This window comes from Hyla sarda, chromosome 7 (genome assembly GCF_029499605.1).
Source record: "Hyla sarda isolate aHylSar1 chromosome 7, aHylSar1.hap1, whole genome shotgun sequence".
Lineage (NCBI taxonomy): Eukaryota > Metazoa > Chordata > Amphibia > Anura > Hylidae > Hyla > Hyla sarda.
Genome location: NC_079195.1, coordinates 69,145,697 through 69,167,173, shown reverse-complemented (window position 1 = coordinate 69,167,173; position 21,477 = coordinate 69,145,697). Strand labels below are relative to the sequence as shown.

The following is a 21,477-nucleotide window of genomic DNA, read 5'->3' as shown; positions in this document are numbered from 1 at the left end:
CAGACCAGAGCAGGAGACGCCGGTAGCCGCACGGAGGAAGGTGTGGGGACCTCCGTGCGGCGTTATGAATGATCGGATCCCCGCAGCAGCGCTGCGGGCGATCCGATCGTTCATTTAAATCGCGAACCGCCGCAGATGCCGGGATCTGTATTGATCCCGGCACCTGAGGGGTTAATGGCGGACGCCCGCGAGATCGTGGGCGTCGGCCATTGCCGGCGGGTCCCTGGCTGCGATCAGCAGCCGGGATCAGCCGCGCATGACACGGGCATCGCTCCGATGCCCGCGGTTATGCTTAGGACGTAAATGTACGTCCTGGTGCGTTAAGTACCACCTCACCAGGACGTACATTTACGTCCTGCGTCCTTAAGGGGTTAAAATTGGGTGCGTCTTATATGCCCGGAGCGTCTTATATGGCGAAAAATACGGTACATCTGAAGTGAAGCAGTGAGCTGTTAGAGAGCTGCATAAGTAGCAATTCCCTAACTCTGTTTACAAACTAGAGCGCTCCAGTAAAACTTGCAAGGTCTTGAGGAATTTTCATTGTTATCCTGAAGCTTCTTATGAGTTTGAATTCTCTTTTCAGATCAACAGGGCAAGATGACCAAGACAAATTTGGTGTTTGGACAAAGAAATAAGTTCATACTATAAAATTATATTTTGTCATTGCTATTAATGCAATTCAATATCACAACTGCCATATAAGCACATTTTCTAAATGTTAAAGTTCCTTATAGATAGAATTTGCTTGTTCTTTACCTATGTGAAAGTCATTTTTCAGTCATTTCCAGAGGACTTTATGTAATAAACAGCCGACAGGTTTTGTTCTAGTAATAATGATTGGGATAAAATACAATAACATAACTTGGGACAAGATCACTACTGCAATAAAAAGATTAACACGTAAGAAATTCCCATTAGAAATGGAGACCATAATAGGACAGTAGTAAAGAAGAGTCACTTGCTTGCGTTTCCACTTGAGTAGGATATCCCGCCGACAACGTCCATTTTTCCAGTTTTGAGAAACCCGTACTCTTTCCTTCACAGGAATTCCAGAAGCCCTGCAGACAAAGACTGGTGTTATTCCTTAAATCCTAGTCTGAAAAGGTCTTTAGTTTACATAAGGAATTAAACTATTTTGCCTGTCCAACTTTAAAGGAAAAATAAAGCTGTGATACATTTTCCAATAGGAAGATAGTTCAAATTGTTAAAAATAAAGGTATATGAACCAGTACACGTAAAAACTACTTCTACAAGTACATAAAATAGAAAATCATAAAAAAACCTGCAGATTAATTAAATGTCATATGTATTTCGTCGTATCCAACCCCCCCCCCCCCCTACTACCAATAAAACACAGTTACACATAGCAACCAGATTTTTTAATTTTTGAAAATGCCTCTGAAAAATGAACGCAGCAATCTGGTTGGTTGCTTTGAGCACCTGGTCAACATTTCCTGGTCATGTTTTGATAATTCTTCACCACTATTGTCACAAATCTATCACCCCACCTACATCACAGGAGTTTCAGAAAATACAAAAATGATACAAAAAGGTGTACAAGCCTAGATGCTCCCTCACAGTTTGATTTCTGATCAGTCGGAAAACGTTAAAGGGTACCTCTCATCAAATAAACTTTTGATATATTTTAGATTAATGAATGTTGAATAACTTTCCAATAGCATGTTAATGAAAAATATGCTTCTTTCTATTGTATTTTTCCCGATCAGTCCTGTCAGCAATCATTTCTGACTCATGCTGGAGTCCTAAACACTCAGAGCTGCCAGCCTGCTTTGTTCACAGCCAAACAGGCTGTGAACAAAGCAGGCTGGCAGCTCTGAGTGTTCTCCTTTGTGAACAAAGCAGACTGGCAGCTCGTAGTGTTTAGGACTCCAGCATGAGTCTGAAATTCTTGCTGCCAGGACTGGTAGGGAGACCCCTAGTGGTCATTTCTTCAAAGTGGAAAATTAAAAAGAAAGAAGCATATTTTTTAATAACATGCAATTGTAAAGTTATTCTGCATACATTAATCTATAATATATCAAAAGTTTTTTTGATGAGAGGTACCCTTTAACTCTTGTGACAGATATGGCCAACTGTAGGCTAGGACTACACAACTACTTTTGTCATTTAACAGAATCATCTTTAGGACTTGTGCAACTTCAAGTGAAAACTGATCGAGAGTTGCAGAAGCAGCAAACATTACATGCACTTAAACTATTTGTGAGTGGTTTTACATAGAAATGAAGGTCAACCCATAGGGTATACAAACTATGCAGGCAAAGACTAATTCAGCTCTGCTTCATCTTTACATATATGCACACTTATGAACATAAAAAAACAGCCATGGTGTCAGATAGGGCTGGGCGGTATGGCCAAATAGGTGTATCGCGGTATTTTTGTAACTTATGGCGGTTCAGCGGTATATAATGGTATCCTCCCCCCCCCCCCCCCCAAATGACTTATTAGCCCTTCTTTGTCCTCCTGTTTGTTGTGGCCGCCGGCGCTGACACTCTATACTGTGCGGTATCCCTATGCCCGGGCTGCAAAAGGTAAACAAAAATAAAGTAAGGAATGTTTTGACGTCGCCCTGATGCTGGGGATGTGAACGTCGGACAGCCATCAGCCTATCACCAGTCGCAGCGATGTTCTGCCTCGGCCAGTAATAGGCTGAGCCCACTGTCATGTAAGAAGCGAGCCGGCTTCTTACATGACCGTGCGCTCTACCTATCACCGGCCGAGGCGGAACATCGCTGCGGCCGGTGATAGGCTGACGCCTGTCCAACGTTCCATTCCCTAGGAAGCTGGTCCGGACCGACGGGGAAGGGAGTTAAAGTTTACTTTGTTTACCTTTTGCAGCCCGGGCATAAGGATACAGTATAGAGCAGTGGTCTTCAACCTGCGGACCTTCAGATGTTGCAAAACTACAACTCCCAACATGCCCGGACAGCCGTTGGCTGTCCGGGCATGCTGGGAGTTGTAGTTTTCCAACATCTGGAGGTTGAAGACCACTGGTATAGAGTGTCAGTGCCGGTGGCCGCAGCAAACAGGAGGACGAGGAGGGCAGCGCTTGCGGGTGACATATGTATTTACCCCGATGGGGACAGCGCAGCGCTGGGCTAATTATTGGGGGGGCAGAACAGCGCTCACGTGTCACATATGATTAGTTCCCCGATGTGGGGACAGCGCACTGAGGCGGATAATTCATCCATTCCCGGGGGGGGGGGGGGGGGGGGGGGGGCAAACCGGTATTGCAGTATGGGGAAAAATTGATATCGTGCAGCACATAAATTTCAGTATTCGGTATGAACCAGTATACCGCCCAGCCCTAGTGTCAGACAGGCCCAAGTCCTCAAACGTGCCGTATTTGCTGCATATTTTCCTACCCATTAAAGTGAAAGAGTAGGTAAACCAGCTGCAGTGTGACCCCTACCATTATACAGCAATCACATGAGCGTGCCACTATTCATACAGACCAAATATCACTAAAATCCAAAAAGCAAGTTCTCCACAATCCTACATTTGCTACCCTGGTGCATCTTATTTTCACCCTGCCTAATCAGAGCATTCACCTTGATAAGGTGGCCTCAACTTCTTGACCATAATGGTATGTTCACACGCGCTGATTTTTTTTTTTTTCAAACTTGCAGCGTGTTTAAAAGGTGGCGGGCTCTCCGCACGCTGCCCGCATCAGATTTTTGGCCGCAAATTTCTGCTGTTATAAAACCGCCACAGACCATATAGACTTTAATTGCCAACAATTTGCTGTGGACAAACCACCCCCTTCAAACTCACAGTGGAAAACACAATGCAAATTTGAAAGAAAATCCACTCGTGTGAATGGGCCCTAAGGGAATAATGAGGTCATGTGTGGGCTAGATATACAGTAAACATAAAATTAACAATTCAGAATCTTTGGAATCGTCTATAATGGGTGCTGCTAAATGTTTGTGTTATACTGGTCAGTCATAGGAGTCATAAATGATAAGTTATATAAGTGTGTGTGAAATAGTTTTATTACAATTATTTCCTTTTGTGGGGTGCAGACTTTAAGACCTTTCTGTACGGCTCAAAATAGCATCTATTACCAGATTTATTGTTTAGCGAAATTAGGGTTCAAGAAAACCCAAGAGCTACCAAACCAATGAAAAAAAGTCAAATATTTTAATAGAAATCCCTTTAGACCAAAAGATAAAAACAAATAATACAGAAGAACAGGCACAACTCTGGGTAAATCTCGCAACCCATTAGTGGAGGCTTTGAGAGGAGAGGCCACATAAAAAACGATTAGTCCCGTGTATATAAACATCACACCTAGCTGTTAATACATGTAGGAATCTCTAACCTGGCCTCGGGGCCTGCCTAAATCTCCATTTTCCCAGCCCTTTCTCAAAGCCCAGGGCTCATTTTTCTCTCGTCTCTCTCTTCCCCATCTTCCGGCACTTAGAGACCATTATAATTTGACTGCATTCCTGGGCATCTGACCTGTTTTAAACAAAACAAAAAGCAAAGCTTTTCGATCATTTAAATCTTTGCCGGCACTTGGCCTATGATCAGCAAAGCTAGACCAGAGAATAATTTAGAGGTCTTACAACTGCTCTACTGAGGAAGGATTCCAGAAATTAAAAAGGAAAAAAAAAAAAGTAATAATTGTGTTGGTTCCCAGAAGAAGAAAAAAAAAAACTGCAGACGTATCCCAAAGAATAGTTCAGTCCCCGTGTGACATTAAATTCAATGTACACACAATACGTTCCCCCAACCTATATATCAATAACTGCACTTGTGCTGAACTTTATGGCTAGTGCTCTGAAAACTCAGCGCAAAAACAAAGTCAATGGAGCGAAACGTCCCCAATGGAATATAGATGCCAAAATGTATCAGAAAGTAACAATTGCAGGCTGAAGAAGTAATTGGGGGAAAGAAAAAAAAAAAAAAACCTGTTTTCAGCATTCAAGTAAATTGGTTACCCAAACAGAGCATGCCATAGGACAGAAACAGACCACACATCGTGCTGATCTCTCCCCTCCAAGCTGTACGCGGGGAGACCGGGGACGTTCATGTTTATTTTAACTTTATGTAAGGATATCCGCATGAGGCGAAGGCAGGGTGTATACAGATACAGTAAAGAGCCGAAAGCTTACAGAACACATATTAAGTTACTGAACACAATATAGTGCAACAAAATAAAAAGCAAAAATATCAGAGTATTTTTTGTCACAACTATTACTGAGAATCACCTGACAAAGATCTGGCTTTATCGTGTATAATAATAACAACTTTGGTTTCCTATAGAGAATTGTGAAGTTGTAAATGCACAAACTAAGCGCCTATTCAGATACCGATAGGGGAGGGGCCAGGATCCATATGCCGATAAGAGAACAGGTTAGTTAGGCTAGTCACCATGATTGATATTCTGTAGGGAAGTTTTTGTCTGGGCTTTGACTGGGCAGGTGAGCTTAAAAAAAAAATAAAACATAAAAAAGTGTCTGTAGCCCAAATTGTCATGTACCATGTGCTTCAAATTGTCCCCTGGATGGGCATTTGGGGGGGGGGGCATGTGGTAATGTATCTTTAAAATGATGGGAAACTTTTTTTTTTCTTTGTTTGTTTTTGTGCACTGAAATAAATGTCTATCATTAGTTGGGCTCAAAAGTATTTAGATAGTGACACAATTGCCATCATTTGCCACAATGTATCTCAAAACACTATGGCCCAGATTTATCAAACTGTGTGAGAGATAAAGTAGAGAGATTTTTACACAGCAACCAATCACAGCTCAGCTAACAAGCTCTGGTAAAGTGAAAGCTGAGCTGTGATTGGTTGCTGTGGGAAAATCACTCCACTTTTCCTCTCACACAGTTTGATAAATCTGGGGCCTATATGATCACTGCATTAGGAACAGGTGGTGCCAGATATGTTGTAACCAATTATGCAATACACCTGCCAGATAATATGTTGACTTCTTCCCGGCAGGCCACGGGCAGATAGTTGGGGCCCAGAGTCGTGGTGCCAATATTTCTGAAACAGCTACACCTGGTGGCTGTTCCCAAACCATGGTATAAAGAGCGTATAAAGACTGGTTAAACATGGACAGACACTTGACAAAAGATCACAGAGAAGCAGGCCATATATCCCAAACTGTGGTGATGTTGCACAAGCCATCATAAGTGGAACTTTGGCACGGTCAGTGTGATTACAACCGAGAAAGCCTACACTTTCATGACTTTATACAACAACACTGTAAAAGGGTAGTTTCTACACAATGGGGCATCACTTTTTTTTTTTTTTTTTTTTTACATATAAAGGCATGTTTAGAATACCATTTACCAGTACTATAAGATACTGAGGACCGTTAGAGTTACACTTATGTGATGACAGATTCTCTAGCAAATTGTCTTATTATAGAATTATTTTATGGCAAATGAAGGCTATAAAAGTTCTGGTGTTGAATCTGCATTGGGTATCCATGTAAAACAGATGTATCAGAGAGAAGAATTTTAGAAGGGACCATGTGAAGTTTGGCATATTTTTAATAAGGCAGGAAGTACTTGCCAGATCAGCAACGCAAAAAGGCCTGGAAAGGGCAGAGATGACAACGAGAATAGAAAACATAGAATGTGTCGGCAGATAAGAACCATTTGGCCCATCTAGTCTGCACAATAATCTGAATCCAATCAATAGTCCCTGGCCCTATCTTATATGAAGGATAGCCTTATGCTTATCCCATGCATGTTTAAACTCCTTCACTATTTGCAGTGCCCACTTCTGCAGGAAGGCAATTCCATGCATCCACTAATCACTCAGTAAAGTAATACTTCCTGATATTACATCTAAACCTTTTCCCCTCTAATTTAAAACTATGTCCTCTTGTGGTAGTTTTTCTTCTTTTAAATATGCTCTCCTCCTTTACCCCGTTGATTCCATTTAAAAGTCTCTATTCCCTCTGTCTCTTCTTTCTTGCAAACTACACATGTTAAGGTCCTTTAACCTTTCCTGGTAAGTGTTATTGTGCAATCCATGTACTAGTTTAGTAGCTCTTCTCTGAACTCTCTCCAATGTATCTATCTCCTTCTGGACATACGGCCTCCAGTACTGTGCACAATACTCCAGGAATAGTTTCCTTGGTGAAGAAAAGCCCCTTCACACCTCTAGCCAAGTCAATAACACTCTCAAGGAGGTCAACGTATCATTGTCAAAGCCTCCTATAAAAGATACAACATCAAGATTGTAAATACAGAGGGTTTACCTCAAGATACCAGCCATTGATAACACTCAAGATTAGAAAAGAAAGCTATAACTTTACTAGAAAAAATATATAAAAGAAAAAAACCACCAAGCATTGGAGCAAGATTCTTTGGACAGATTGAAGCAAGAATACCTTGAACTAGAAGGAGCCACTCCTTATAACGATTATACACATTATACACATTAGAAAGAGGCAGATTTGCCTTGAAACGCATTATGCGTTTGGTATTGGAATAAACGGTTGGCATTTTACACAATCCTTTTTCCAAATGTATCATTTGTAAGTTCAGTTTGGTCAGGATGTCCTAACACCGACTCCCAGGAAGGCTGCATCACTGTGTATGTCAAGTGACTACAAGTTGTTGTGTCTTTTAGTGTAGGGTCAAATGTATTGTACACGCAGCGTATTTCACACGGCAAAAAACCCGCTAAACAATGGTAAATACAATGCAAATTCACTTATGAGCTGACATACAGGACTAGAAGAGGCAGCCCTGTCCCTATGTGCGCAGTAAGGTTAGGAGGCGGGCCCACACATCACAGTTATGCTGATGCACTGGCCCCATCTCCAACCCTCACTGCACACACAGGGCTGCCACCAGGTAGCCTTTGTGTGTCTACTCACAGGAGAATACGCAGTCACTGCGTATACACTATGTGCGGCCCTACCCTTACACAACACAAAAGGGTGAGCAGAACCCTGCAAGGGGTAAATACCTATGTTCTGTTCTCACTTTTGCCTGGCTAAATCACCCTATGGGAGACTCATTTTTACTTACTAGGTTCTACATATCAAGAACAGAAATGTCTGTCTGTTACACTGAAAATGCTCCAGTCCATCCTGGCTGCCCCTTCTCTTCCAGATAGGGCCCATTAGACTGGGTTTAGACAACAGAATTTCCGTTCTGGACTTCCTCTACTTCTCCATGCCAAAAACCATGGCACACAAGTAATGTGAGGAAGATCCAATCAGTTTTCAGGTGGAAACTCTGCCTGGAATCCCTGCGGAATCAAAGCCCAATTGCTGACCATGGAAGTTCCTGACAAAGAATATCTTCAACTTTAACCCCTTAAGGACCAATACAATTAGGCCTGTACGCCCCTTAAAGACCAAGCCTGATTTTTCAAATCTGTGATGTCTGACTTTATTAGAGAATAACTCTGGTAACATTTTGCCAATTACAATAATTGTGACATTGTTTTTTTTTGTCACAAGTTGCCAATATAATTTTATTTTTATTTTTTTTACACAATGAAAAAAAAAAAAAAAAAAGATTATTGGCTATTTTAACACTAATAGGTTGCATATATTTATATTTACTGAGCAAATAGTTTATAAAACTTATACTTTATTCTGACAGCATTAATTTTTTTCTAAATTAACATTTTAAATTAATTAGAAGCCTAACAATTTTACTTGAAATGTTGAAAATTTTGGAACGACATATTTTGTGTACATTGCATCTAAAATGGAGGAAATACACCCTATATTTTATTGAGCTACTCGCCCAGTGTTCAAAAACACCCCCCGCTTAAGCCATATTTGGTTAATTGCCCGCAAGGAAGGACCCCGAAGGCGAGGAGCGCCATTTGGCTTTCAGTGTTTCATTTTAGGCCGAATGGATTAAAGGCCATACTTCATGCCTGCAAAGGGTTTTAGCTGCCAGAACCATACAGAACCCCCACAAAGTAACCCCATTTTGGAAACTACACCCCATAAAGTATTTGCCTAGACCAAAGTTGAGTACTTTGAGTCATTTTTGTGTGTCTGTAACGGTTACAAATTCAGAATTAAAAAAAAAAGAAATTTGCTTTTCACAAATAGCTTTGTTTTTCACAAATACATCATTTGCGGGACATATTTTTTTTGTACATTGCGTCTGAAATGCACCCCATATTTTATTATGCTGTTCATCCCGTGCTTGGCAATACCACCACTAATGCCATATTTGGTTGCTTTGCTACATGGTGGGACCAAGAATGAAAGAAACCCCATTTGGATTTCAGGACATCATTATAAAAATTATAAGTCCCATTCCATGCCTGCATGGGATTGAAGCTGGTAGATCCATATTGCACCCCCACAAGTGTCCCCTTAAAGTATTCACTTAGTATTGCATTCTTTGAGGCCTTTTTGTTTTGAAGATATTAGCATAAGTCAGTGTAAAATATTTAAAATCACTTTTTTTCCCCACATTTGCATCATTTGTGGAATAGATTTTTTTTAAATAATAGCTTCTGAAAAGAATGAAATGCACCCCAAATTTTATTATTCTGCTTGTCTCATGTTAAGGAGTACCCCGCTTTGGCCATATTTGCTTGCATGGCCACATGGTTGGACGCAAAAGGAGAGGAGCACCATTTGGCATTCAGGAGTGACCCCATTTTTGAAACTACACTCCCTAAAAATGTTCCCGTCAGTCAGTGTAAAAAATGAGAAATTAGCTTTTTTTTCACAAATGCTTTATGTGGGACATCATTTTGGTACATCGCTTCTGAAATGGACGAAATACACCCCATATTTTATCACGCTGTTCGTCCTGGGCTGGGCAGTACTCCCACTTAGGCCATATCTCGTTCCCTGACCACCTGGTGGGACCCAGAAGGAGTGGAGCCCCCATTGGTTTTCAGGGAATCATATGAATTATAGACCCCACTTCATGCCTGCAAAAAATCGGAGCTGGCAAAACAATACTGCACCCCTACAAGTGACCCCATGTCGACCGCAAGATTTTTGTCTCAGAAAGAAATATGTATTAGCTGGACCAGGGACCGCTCCTTGGTCAGCTAGCAGTTGAAGTTCCTGATGGATATGTCCATCATGTTGTGGGAATAAGCATCCGCTCGTGTTGAATATATCCATCATTGGGAGTTTAAAAAAATAAAAAATAAATTACAAATCTTAAAAAATAAAAGTGGTTTATTTTGTTGGAGTGGGGGAGGGGTCGCCATTTCTGCAGTATGTTAGAGGCATCCATTGGAGTAAAAAAAAAGGGATGCCAATGTATACTGCCGCAGTCTCATTCAGAAAAGAATGGGGTTGCTACAGTATATGTTGGCATCACTTTTTTGACTTGATGCTGACGGATAACTAACATACCGCAGAAACGCAGTATGAACGGGGCCTTTGTAAAAATATTTCATAAGGGTAGGGTTACATAAAGCGCATTCGCAGCATATTTCACACCGCAGATGTCATGCAGGCAGTCACAATAGTGAGATCACTGCTGCAGCTGGGTAGCTCAGTGTGTCCGCTTGTGACTGCCGGCGGGAAATCCGCTGCTATGAGTGAACACACAAAGCTACCCAGCCGCAGCAGGGAGTGAACTATTGTAACTGCTGGTGGAGCATCCTCAGCATGTAATATGCTTGCAGGGTGCTGCTGGAGGGAGACAAAGGGAGCTCCCTCCCTCTGAAAAATTTCTTACAGCTCGCGGTCGCTTCTGACCATGGCTGTAAGGGTTAAACTGCTGGGACTGAAATTTACTTCGGTCCCCCCCGCCTGAAGCGGATCACACGCAGCACCCCAAGATCGCGTTGTGGGGTGTTGCAGGGGAGACAGAGGGAGTTACCTCCCTCTGTAAAACTACTTACAGCCCATGGTCACTTCCGACCGTGGCTGTAAGGGTTAAACTGTGTGTTACAGCCGAGTCCCTGCCTCGTGTACACTCGTCCAGGTGCGGGAATGTGTATACACGTCCATGGTCATTATTGTGTTAATAAAGATGTTCATTCTTTTCATCAGAAATTCTGCAGTAGAAATAAAGCGGCGAAGAGCTTATATACTATATATTTTGATTATGCTTATAACCTATGACAATAATGTATGGCTTTATTTTCGATGCTCAGTACTGACATATTTACTGCCACATACTATGTCTGTTTTCTCATGATTATTTAAGGTTTTGATTTCATGCATATTTCTTCCCTTGTTGGAAAATGTAAAACATTTCTTAAAGTTATAAAAAAAAGGAAGAAATAAAGCAGCGGTAATTTGTCAGCACAACTTCTGCAGCAGAAATGTTGCTGCAGAATCCCATTGACAGCAAAAATGCTGCTGCAGAGTGAAATTTGCCCGGAATTTCCAGGTGGAAATTCTAGGCAGAAACTCTCAGTGTGACCTGGCCCTAAAAATTCTGTACATTGCTAAAACTCTGGGCACAAACTATATATGGCAGCACACAAAGGCAATGCCACAGTTTTTACCCCTCAATGAAATAGCGGTATAGCAGCGGTCTTCAAACTGTGGCCCTCCAGATGTTGCAAAACTACAACTCCTAGCATGCCCGGACAGCCAACGGCTGTCCGGGCATGCTGGGAATTGTAGTTTTGCAGCATCTGGAGGGCCACAGTTTGAAGACCACTGCGGTATAGTAATAAACATTTAAGCTAAGTGAACATTTGCGTCACAGTCTGTTAAAGGGTACCTCTCATCAAATAAACTTTTGATATATTTTAGATTAATGAATGTTGAATAACTTTCCAATAGCATGTTAATGAAAAATATGCTTCTTTCTATTGTATTTTTCCCGATCAGTCTTGGCAGCAAGCATTTCTGACTCATGCTGGAGTCCTAAACACTCAGAGCTGCCAGCCTGCTTTGTTCACAGCCAAACAGGCTGTGAACAAAGCAGGCTGACAGCTCTGAGTGTTCTCCTTTGTGAACAAAGCAGACTGGCAGCTCGTAGTGTTTAGGACTCCAGCATGAGTCTGAAATACTTACTGACAGGACTGGTAGGGAGACCCCTAGTGGTCATTTCTTCAAAGTGGAAAATTAAATAGAAAGAAGCATATTTTTTAATAACATGCAATTGTAAAGTTATTCTGCATACATTAATCTATAATATATCAAAAGTTTATTTGATGAGAGGTACCCTTTAATAATAGAAAAAAACTAAGCTGGATGGCCGTTGCAGAACTGACACATAATGGTACCGACTGATCCCATTTTTTCTCCGCCCATGTCCCAATATTTTGACGGATCCTATGAACAGAGCTTCAGTGCAGATGTGGAAAGCTCTTACTTGCTCAAATGAAATGTGGTACACAGCACATTTTCCCTAAGTACATAACTTTATTGTATGAAAAGTATGTAACTAAACAATGAGGAGGTGAGGGGAGTCTTCAAATTAAGGTTTTCCTCCCTAACTTGGCCAGTGCAGCAGAAGAAATGTAATATCCCTTGCGAGCTCCAGGTTCCAGCTGCAGGAAGGAGCTGTAATGAAGGCTCGCAACTCCACAACCAACAAGTAACGTAACTTTACAGTCACTTTATCTATCCCACACAAAACTTCAGACTCTGGAAGGAGAGTTCATAGGGGACTAAGAGAGACCCTCCCAAAGCAGTGGTGATGATGCTCAGACACTGATATGTCCAGCCTGGAGAAATAATCCATGTAACGTAATAGCTGAACATGTTCTGTAAGCAATAGAATTAAATAGATGTACCGTATTTTTCGCCCTATAAGACGCACCGGCATGTAAGACACACCCAATTTTAAAGGTGCAAAACCTAGAAAAAAAAAAAAAAAAAAGATTCTGAACCCAACAGTGATCTTCAACCTGCGGACCTCCAGATGTTACAAAACTACAACTCCCAGCATGCCCGGACAGCCGTTGGCTGTCCAGGCATGCTAGGAGTTGTAGTTTTGCAACATCTGGAGGTCCGCAGGTTGAAGACCACTGGATTGGAGGTAATACTCACGTATCCCCGCCGCTCCGGACCCATCACCGCTACCCTGGTTGTTGCCGTTTCCCTGGGGTGTCCCCGTCGCTCCGGACGTCTTCTTCCCCGGATCCATGCTCTCAGTCGCCGTCATCACGTCGCTACGCACGCCGCACCTATTGGATGACGGGACGGCGTGTGCGATGACGTGATGACGTCGAAGGAGGTAAGGTCCCTCCCGGTGTCCTGTAAGCTGTTCGGGACACCGCGATTTCACCGCGGCGGTCCCGAACAGCCCGACTGTGCAGCCGGGTTAATGTCACTTTCGCGTCAGACGCGGCGGCCAGCTTTGATCGCCGCGTCTGAAGGGTTAATACAGGGCATCACCGCGATCGGTGATGTCCTGTATCAGCCGCGGGTCCCGACCATTGATGGCCACAGGGACCGCCGCGATAGGTGTGTATTCGCCGTATAAGACGCACCAACTTTCCTCCCCCCCCCCCAGTTTTGGGGAAAAAAAAGTGCGTCTTATACGGCGAAAAATACGGTAATTGTCTGCCATTGAAGAAAAGGGGAAAAAAATATACTTTTATAATACCATCATGTCCACAGCAGAACCTACATGGTAAGTTAAAGTAAACTTATCTGCAAACAGGTTATAATATTACACATAAGACTATTTACCCATTAAGGGTCTATTCACACGTACAGTATTCTGTGCAGATTTGATGCACAGGATTTTCTGCAGCAGATTTCAATGTAAACTGAACACAGCTTGAAATCCTGAGCATCAAATCTGCGCAGAACACTGTACGCGTGAATAGACTAATAAAAAGGGGTATTCTGCCCCTAGCCATAACTTTTTTTCCCCCCATCAACATAGCCATACGAAGGCTTACGGTGTTCACGCTGCAGTGGAAGACGTGTTAAATGTATTCAATACGATTACAGCGATATAAAATTTAAATGGTTAAGTTTTACAACATTTGCATAATAAACATACTTCTTAAAAAAAAATAAAAAAAAAAGAGAGAGAGAGGGAAATTTATCAATGTCCGTACCAAGCATAGACTGTCCAAAAAAAGCTAAAAAATTTGATTTATCCATCAGGCCATGTTCACACGTTGGAATTTCCGTGCCAGATTCCACATTAGAATTCAACAATGAGATTACGCTGCAGCAGAGTCCCACTGAATCCTACAGGATTCTGCTGCGCTGTGCACATGACGGAATTTCCATGGCAGATGTTTCCGACACAGAAATTCTGATTTCCGGGTCTGCAGAAAATCTTTCTGCGGACTTTGCACAGAATGCATAGCCATCTGAGACGGCGCATTCCCGTGCAGTCCTGGTGCTAGCAGTTTGTGGATTTTCCGTGCGGACATTCTGATGTGTGAACATGGCCTTAAAGGGGTACTCCGGCGCCGAGACATCTTCTCCCCTATCCAAAGGATAGGGGATAAGATGCCTGATCGCAGGGGGTCCCGCCACTGGGGACCCCCGAGATCTTGCACAATATAATCAGTCCCTGGGGCATGTTGACAGCTGTCACGCCCCCTCCCATGGGCTTGCATTGAGGGGGCGGAGCGTGACATCACACGGGGCCGTGACGTCACAATGCTCTGGCCCCTGTGATCGCCAGTAATCAGACCCGGAGCGAACATGCTCTGGAGACTGATTATAACGGGGTGCTGCATGCAAGATCACGGGGGTCCCCAGCGGCGGGACTCCCGCAATCAGGCATCTTATCCCCTATCCTTTGGATAGGAGATAAGATGTCTTTGCGCTGGAGTACCCCCTTTAAAGGTGCAATTCGCCTTTCAAGAAATACAGCATTTCAAAGGCAGGTGGAGTTTTACATAGGACCAGCATATGCTGCCACATTCCAAGACCCACTATACATACATTTTTCAGTCAATGGTCTTTTTTTGCAGGAATAGTTGGTTGTTCTGGGATATCAATTTGGGGTAAAAATTACTTTCTGACCACAATTTTTTCAGGAGGCAAAATAAAAGTGACATACTAGAATTCTTGTTTTTAGTTTAAGCCACTTATTGTTCATGTTAAAGGGGTATTCCAGGCAAAACCTTTTTTATATATATATCAACTGGCTCCGGAAAGTTAAACAGATTTGTAAATTAGAAATATAAAGTGTATAATCACTGGCACAGGAATGGTTCCCTTTTAGGCAGCCAAGATACAGCAAAATGGGTCCTGGCTGGGGCCCAAAAATAGATAGACTGATAAACAAATACTAGTGTATCGGCGCACATAAAAGGAACAAATATATGGGAACACACTTACTTGGTAAAGTTGATTTTAATGGTTTCTACATGAGGTAGACAAATTTTGGTATGATACCGATACTGGTTCCGTTCACTAGGCAAGGAAGTAAATATGTATAGGACTATAGCCTGGACTACTCGGGATTGACAATCGCCAGTTCGCATAATACCAGGAGCCACCAGTGATTCTTCATATCTGATGAAGGTCAGCGTACTGACCGAAACGCGTTAGATGAATCTTTGCCTCTGCGCCTTGCTGTAGCTGTAATCGTGACGTCACGTTCAGTAATCAGTTCCCTGTGCGAACTTCCATAGTGCGGTCGCACCGGTGAGACGCTCACGGCAGGAGCAGATCTCCCGGTACATACACCCACTATATATCTGGACCTGCTTCCTTACCATCTTCCTGGGAGCTTCTGGAGGAACCCGGCTACTGCCCACACCATATCCCAGGAGGAACATCATTCCGTGGACCATAGCGTGAAGATCGTTGGCCAAATTCCAGGTACCTCTGACATCCACGGCTAATATTATTTAGTATTACCGCAGCCACGTACCCTGCCACCTGTACACACGCTCATATTAGAGTGTCAGAACGACGTATATGGATAACTAAAACAATACTAAACATGTAACTAGTGGTCTATTCTATATATACACACAGTGACGGAGCCAGGACTGTATTGTAAGTGCCGTCCAGTGCAGTGGGGAGTCGGCACCTACCATCATCTTAGACAAACTCCCAACAGAGACACCTAAGTAAGTCTCTCTGTACATGCAATACAAGTCTGTACAGTGTCACAGGATTACCTACATAAAAGTATTTTTACATTTCTCTATTTTTGTTTCCTATACATATTTACTTCCTTGCCCAGTGAACGGAACCTGTATCAGTATCATACCAAAATGTGTCTACCTCATGTAGAAACCATTAAAATCAACTTTACCAAGTAAGTGTGTTCCCATATATTTGTTCCTTTTATGTGCGCTGATACACTAGTATTATTTAGATTTGTAAATTACTTCTATTAAAAAAATCTTAATCCCTCCAATAGTTATTAGCTTCTGAAGTTTTCTGTCTAACTGTTCAATGATGATGTCACGTCCCGGGAGCTGTGCATGATGGGAGAATATCCCCATTGGAACAGAAAAAAAAAAAAGAAAACAACAACTCAACTTCAGAAGCTAATAACTATTGGAAGGATTAATATTTTTTAATAGAAGTAATTTACAAATCTGTTTAACTTTCCAGAGCCAGTTGATATATAAAAAAAAGTTTTTGCCTGGAATACCCCTTTAACCCGTACAGGACCTAGGGCGTATGGATACGCCTTCTGTACCTGGGTCTTAAGGACCCAGGGCGTACCTGTACGCCCGTGGGAATTTCGGTCCCCGCATCGGGCGGGGACCGAACTGGGGTGACTGCTGATATCGATCAGCAGACACCCCGTGCAAATGCCCAGGGGGGGTCATCAGATTACATCCCAGCCCCCCACCCCCCATGTCGGCGATCGGCGCAAATCGCAAGTGATTTCACACTTGCGATTTGCGCCGATTCTGGGTCACACGGGTCTATGGTGACCCGGAATATAAGGGGGATCGCGGTTGTCTAAGACACCCACGATCCCCCTGTAGCCATAGGAGTGAGGTGGCAGGGGTGCCAGGTGCCACCCCTCCTATCTCTGCTATTGGTAGTCTAGACGCGACCCCCAATAGCAGATCGGGGGCGGGGTTTACTTTCGTTTTCCCCGTTCTGCCCACCCACAATAGGCGGGGCAGGACGGGGAACCGAAGGGGACCGAACGCCGAAGATCCACTTACCCGTCGGTGGAAGCTGCGGGACGGGATCGACGGCGGTAATCGCCGCGGGCGGCAATGTCGTGCGGCAGAAGAGGACGGCTCCCTGGATCCGACGGAAGCCGGTAAGTTGCCTAGCAACATCTAGAGGGCTACAGTCTGAGACTGTAGCCCTCCAGATGTTGCAAAACTACAACTCCCAGCATGCCCAGACAGCTGCTGGGCATGCTGGGATTTGCAGTTTTGCAACAGCTGGAGGTCTACAGTTTAGAGACCACTGCACAGTGATCTCTATACTGTAGCACTCTAGATCTTGCAAAACTACAACTCCTAGCATGCCCACACAGCAGTTTGCTGTTTGTGCATGCTGGGATTTGTAGTTTTGCAACAGCTGGAGGTCCACAGTTTGGAGATCACAGTGCAGTGGTCTCTATCTGTAGCCCTCCAGATGTTGCAAAACTGCAAATCCCAGCATGCCGAAACAGCTGTCTCGGCATGCTGGGAAAAGCAGATAGCTTCAAAGTAAAAAAAAATGCAAAGTTTTCAATTTTTTCATCAAATTTTGTAATTTTTCACCAAGAAACGAATCAAGTATCGACAAAATTTTACCACTAACATAAAGTAGAATATGTCATGAAAAAACAATCTAGGAATCAGAATGAAAGGTAAAAGCATCCCAGAGTTATTAATGCTTAAAATGACAGTGGTCAGATGTGCAAAAAATGGCCAGGTCCTACAGTGAAAATTGGCTGGGTCCTTAAGGGGTTAAATAACGTGTCAACACAGTAGGCTTATGGGAACTTGAATGACTTCTTTCCTTAGCCTTATCAACTTGTAACTATGTTTATTTTTTTTTGTAAACACTTCATTTCACTTTTTCAATTACCATGACAACCCACCAGCATATCTCTGATCCCAGCCACTAACATAGGACGAGGGCTTTATAAAACAGAGCAGACCCTAGGAAGCATCACTAATCACTGCCTCAGTTTTACCACAATTTTCTGTCATTGCAGTAAAGATTGTGCAACTTTACCGCAATCTACACAATCGCTGTAAGTCTGTGCTGTTTGCAGTAAAACTCTACAATTTATATTGTGATCTGGGAAAAAAAGCTGTAAAACGTCCTGTGTGAACACAGCCTGAGGGCTATGTCCGTACTGAAACTGCCCAAACAGTACTGACAGTGTCAGATCGTGATAAGGGTTATCAATTTTTGCATGAAAATTCATGAGAAATAAGAAACACAGCACAAAGCTGAATTCTTGGACAATATTTTCCAAAAATTGGACAGTGTCATAATCAAAACTTTTTCTATGTTGTATGGCAAAACATTAACCTTTCTTATATACTTCATAAAAAAAATATTTTAGATTTTTTTTTTATAGAAATCATGGCTTTTAAAATAAATAAATAAATAAATAAATAAAAAAAAAAGCCGCACGGCTCCTCATACCATTCAGAACATAATACTGTACGGCTGCAGCATCATCTTTGTTCAAGATTAAGCATAGGCCGGGACAAAGTCCAGTAAGTGAGGGCGGGACTAGCACTCCTCTGTGCTCACTCCTGTCCTATCAGAATGCAGCATGAAAACAGAGAGGAAGGGGTTACAGAGAAGCCTGCAGTGATTGGATGAAGAGACCCCACACAGAACAGCAGAAGGAAATGAATGCATGGTGAGCAGTAGAACAGAGGGATTTGTAAGGCAAATAAAGAATCTAGACGCAAAGAAATGTAAAGAATCTGCATGTTCTACTGAGTAACATATAGAAGCTTTTTTTTCTGTAATATGGCAGGTATGCTCCAAAAATAAATAAACGTGTTTAGTAAAACAGACATGCCAGGAGAGATGACAGGTCCTTTTTAAATACTACAAACGTTTATTTTTTCCTTTAATTCTGCCCATTTAAAAGCATACGAACAACAGATCTCTAGCTCTGGCACTGACCCAACTGGTTTCCCAGCAGCAAAAAAAAAAGGATCCATCAATAGCATCTCATTAATTAAGGGTGGGGCTTTGATATCTAGAAGACGGAGTACGGTCATACCCTGAATGATCCCTATTTACAGCACTGGCACATGACTGTCTAACTATGGTGTTGTTCCAATCATTTTGCATTAAACCTGGCCTTCCACGTGAAAATACCAAAAAAAGCTATCAGACCCCGAATACAGAACACACACAGATACTGGGAAAACTGGCTGCTGGGAAAATTCCACTGAATTGGGTGTAACTGCTAGACAGTCTATGCCTGCTAACAAATCTATATTACTGTAATGGTGTAAATAATAAATTCCGAAATGTGAATAGGGAATGGAAGAAAAAAAAAAAACACCATAAAATTTGTACATAAAAGTATTAGATAATCTTAAACTGGAATGAAGAAAATAGGGTCTGTGTGCCTTTAAGACATGTTCCAAGCTCTGCATTATCAATTGAATGGTAATAATGTGCTCTAAAACACTGGTGTGGTTCACAGAACGAGTCTCTAGTGGGATTATCAGCCAAGTCCGTCACAGGCAACGTATTCTCTCGAGGAAAATAAAGTTCTGTACTTTGCAAAAGAACAGGCCAACATATCCATTCATCTAACATGCGCTGCCTAATAAAGTTACTCTGCTACGATCTGCTGTAGACCTCTTTGACAGAAACACAATTAAGTAATTCTTTAATAATCTGCTCCACTTGCTGAAATTACCAGGGCATATGCATCACAAAGAAAGTCAAATAACCTTGTGGAGAACAAAAAAAATAAAATAATAATAATACTAATAATAATAATAGAGAAAAAATCAAAAGAAGAAAATTCTACCTGTATCGATTATAAAGTGATTTGTTCTACTTTGATGAACACCATATGCTGCCATTAATATTGAACTGTTGCACCTGAGCTGGATACTTTCACTAGTCACCAACACAGCACGCAAGAAAACCGCCGGCACATACACCATTGTCTACCTCTAACTCCCAAAATGCAGGGATTAACCTCTAATGTACCAGGCAGCAGTGAACATACACAACAGTTCTGCGTTGTTAAATCTAAGACCTCTTTCACACTTTTGCCAGGCTCTAGCTCTGTCAGCATTCACTATTTTTGTTCTCTGCTAAACTCCAGTTAAACTACCTGATCTCTGACGGACTCCATTAAAGTCAATGGGCTTTCTCCAGACCTGGTGATGACCCAGTGAGGTCAGTTGTGCTTTGACCCATTTTGAAGCAGTTTAACAAAAAAAAAAAAAAAATTATATTATATTATAATATAAATAAATAAATAAATAAATAAATATATATATATATATATATATATATATATATATATAATTACCTGTTCCCGGGGCCCACGCTACATCTGGCTCTGGCGATGTCCTCCTGAGCTGTGCGCACTGACGGTGATGTCGCATTGAGGACGTCACTCGTCATTGCGCAGCGCACAGCATAACACAGGACGCAGCAGGAGCCAGAAGTAGCGTGGACCCCAGCCCCCGGAAACAGGTAATCATAAAACCGGGGATGGGGGAGGCAATGGGGCTGGGGCGGTGCGGTGGGGGGTGCGGCGTGGTGGGTCGGTGGGGTAGGGGCGGTCGCGGTGCGGTGGGTGGGTGGGTGGGTGGTGCGTGGTTATCGGCAAGGTAGTTGCCGATAACGCCCAAAATCGTGAATATCGGCCGATAATATTGGCAAAACCGATAATCGGTCGATCCCTAGCTGCAACAGCCAGGATAACTCTGTGCCCGACCATTTAAAGTGTCCCTGGCACGGAGACATATCAATGGTTTTGATAGGTTAAGTTTCGAAACAACCAGACCATGATCAATCATTAGTGCTACTGGATAGAGAACGCAGGGAGTCGCAGCAGATGCATACGCTTCTCCCATCTCGATCTAATGATCGTGGGGGTCTTCACACCCAGACCCATCAAAACTTTTTACTCTGTGGCATGTGAAAAGATCTTTTGAATGACAGGGAGACTTTAACCTCTAAAGATACCATGGTCAATAGATACCATGACATCTAAGGGGGAAGGCTCTGCAGTTGTATGCACCCAACACGACACTAGACTGTGCTAGTGCTCTGAAACAGGCATAAGATAGAGTATTCCACAATCTTTTTTTTTTTTTCCCACTTGAATTTTCCATAAAGAATTCTATATGAAATCAGAGACACGTGCAGGTATAGTACAGCACCATAGAACGCAACTTGGAGGTTGTACAGAGCAATAATACGGTATGTGATCATGTATAATGTCTTAAACTTTGAATAAAGGTTCAGTATGAAGGATTTTCCCTCTTTTTGATCTATTTAAAAGACAGTGGGTAACTGTTACAAGAACAATAGGCAAATACATTTCAACTGGATGACATATAAAACTTCAAGAGTTTTCCAAACTTTGCTGTTTTATAACTCCTCCGATATGAGTTTTCCACATAACACACATTTCAAGGGTTTAACAATGTAAAAATGTTTTAGATGTGCAATATTTTTTT

At 42.4% G+C, this 21,477-nt stretch overlaps 1 protein-coding gene across 1 annotated transcript in view; it reads right to left on the bottom strand.

Moving 5' to 3' along the window:
- FBXW4 (F-box and WD repeat domain containing 4) overlaps positions 1–21,477 on the bottom strand; it is a 225,608-nt gene that overhangs the window by 170,199 nt on the left and 33,932 nt on the right. The window contains exon 2 of the mRNA XM_056529496.1: positions 963–1,058. Coding sequence (XP_056385471.1) covers positions 963–1,058 — 96 coding nt within the window. The remainder of the gene's footprint in view (positions 1–962; positions 1,059–21,477) is intronic.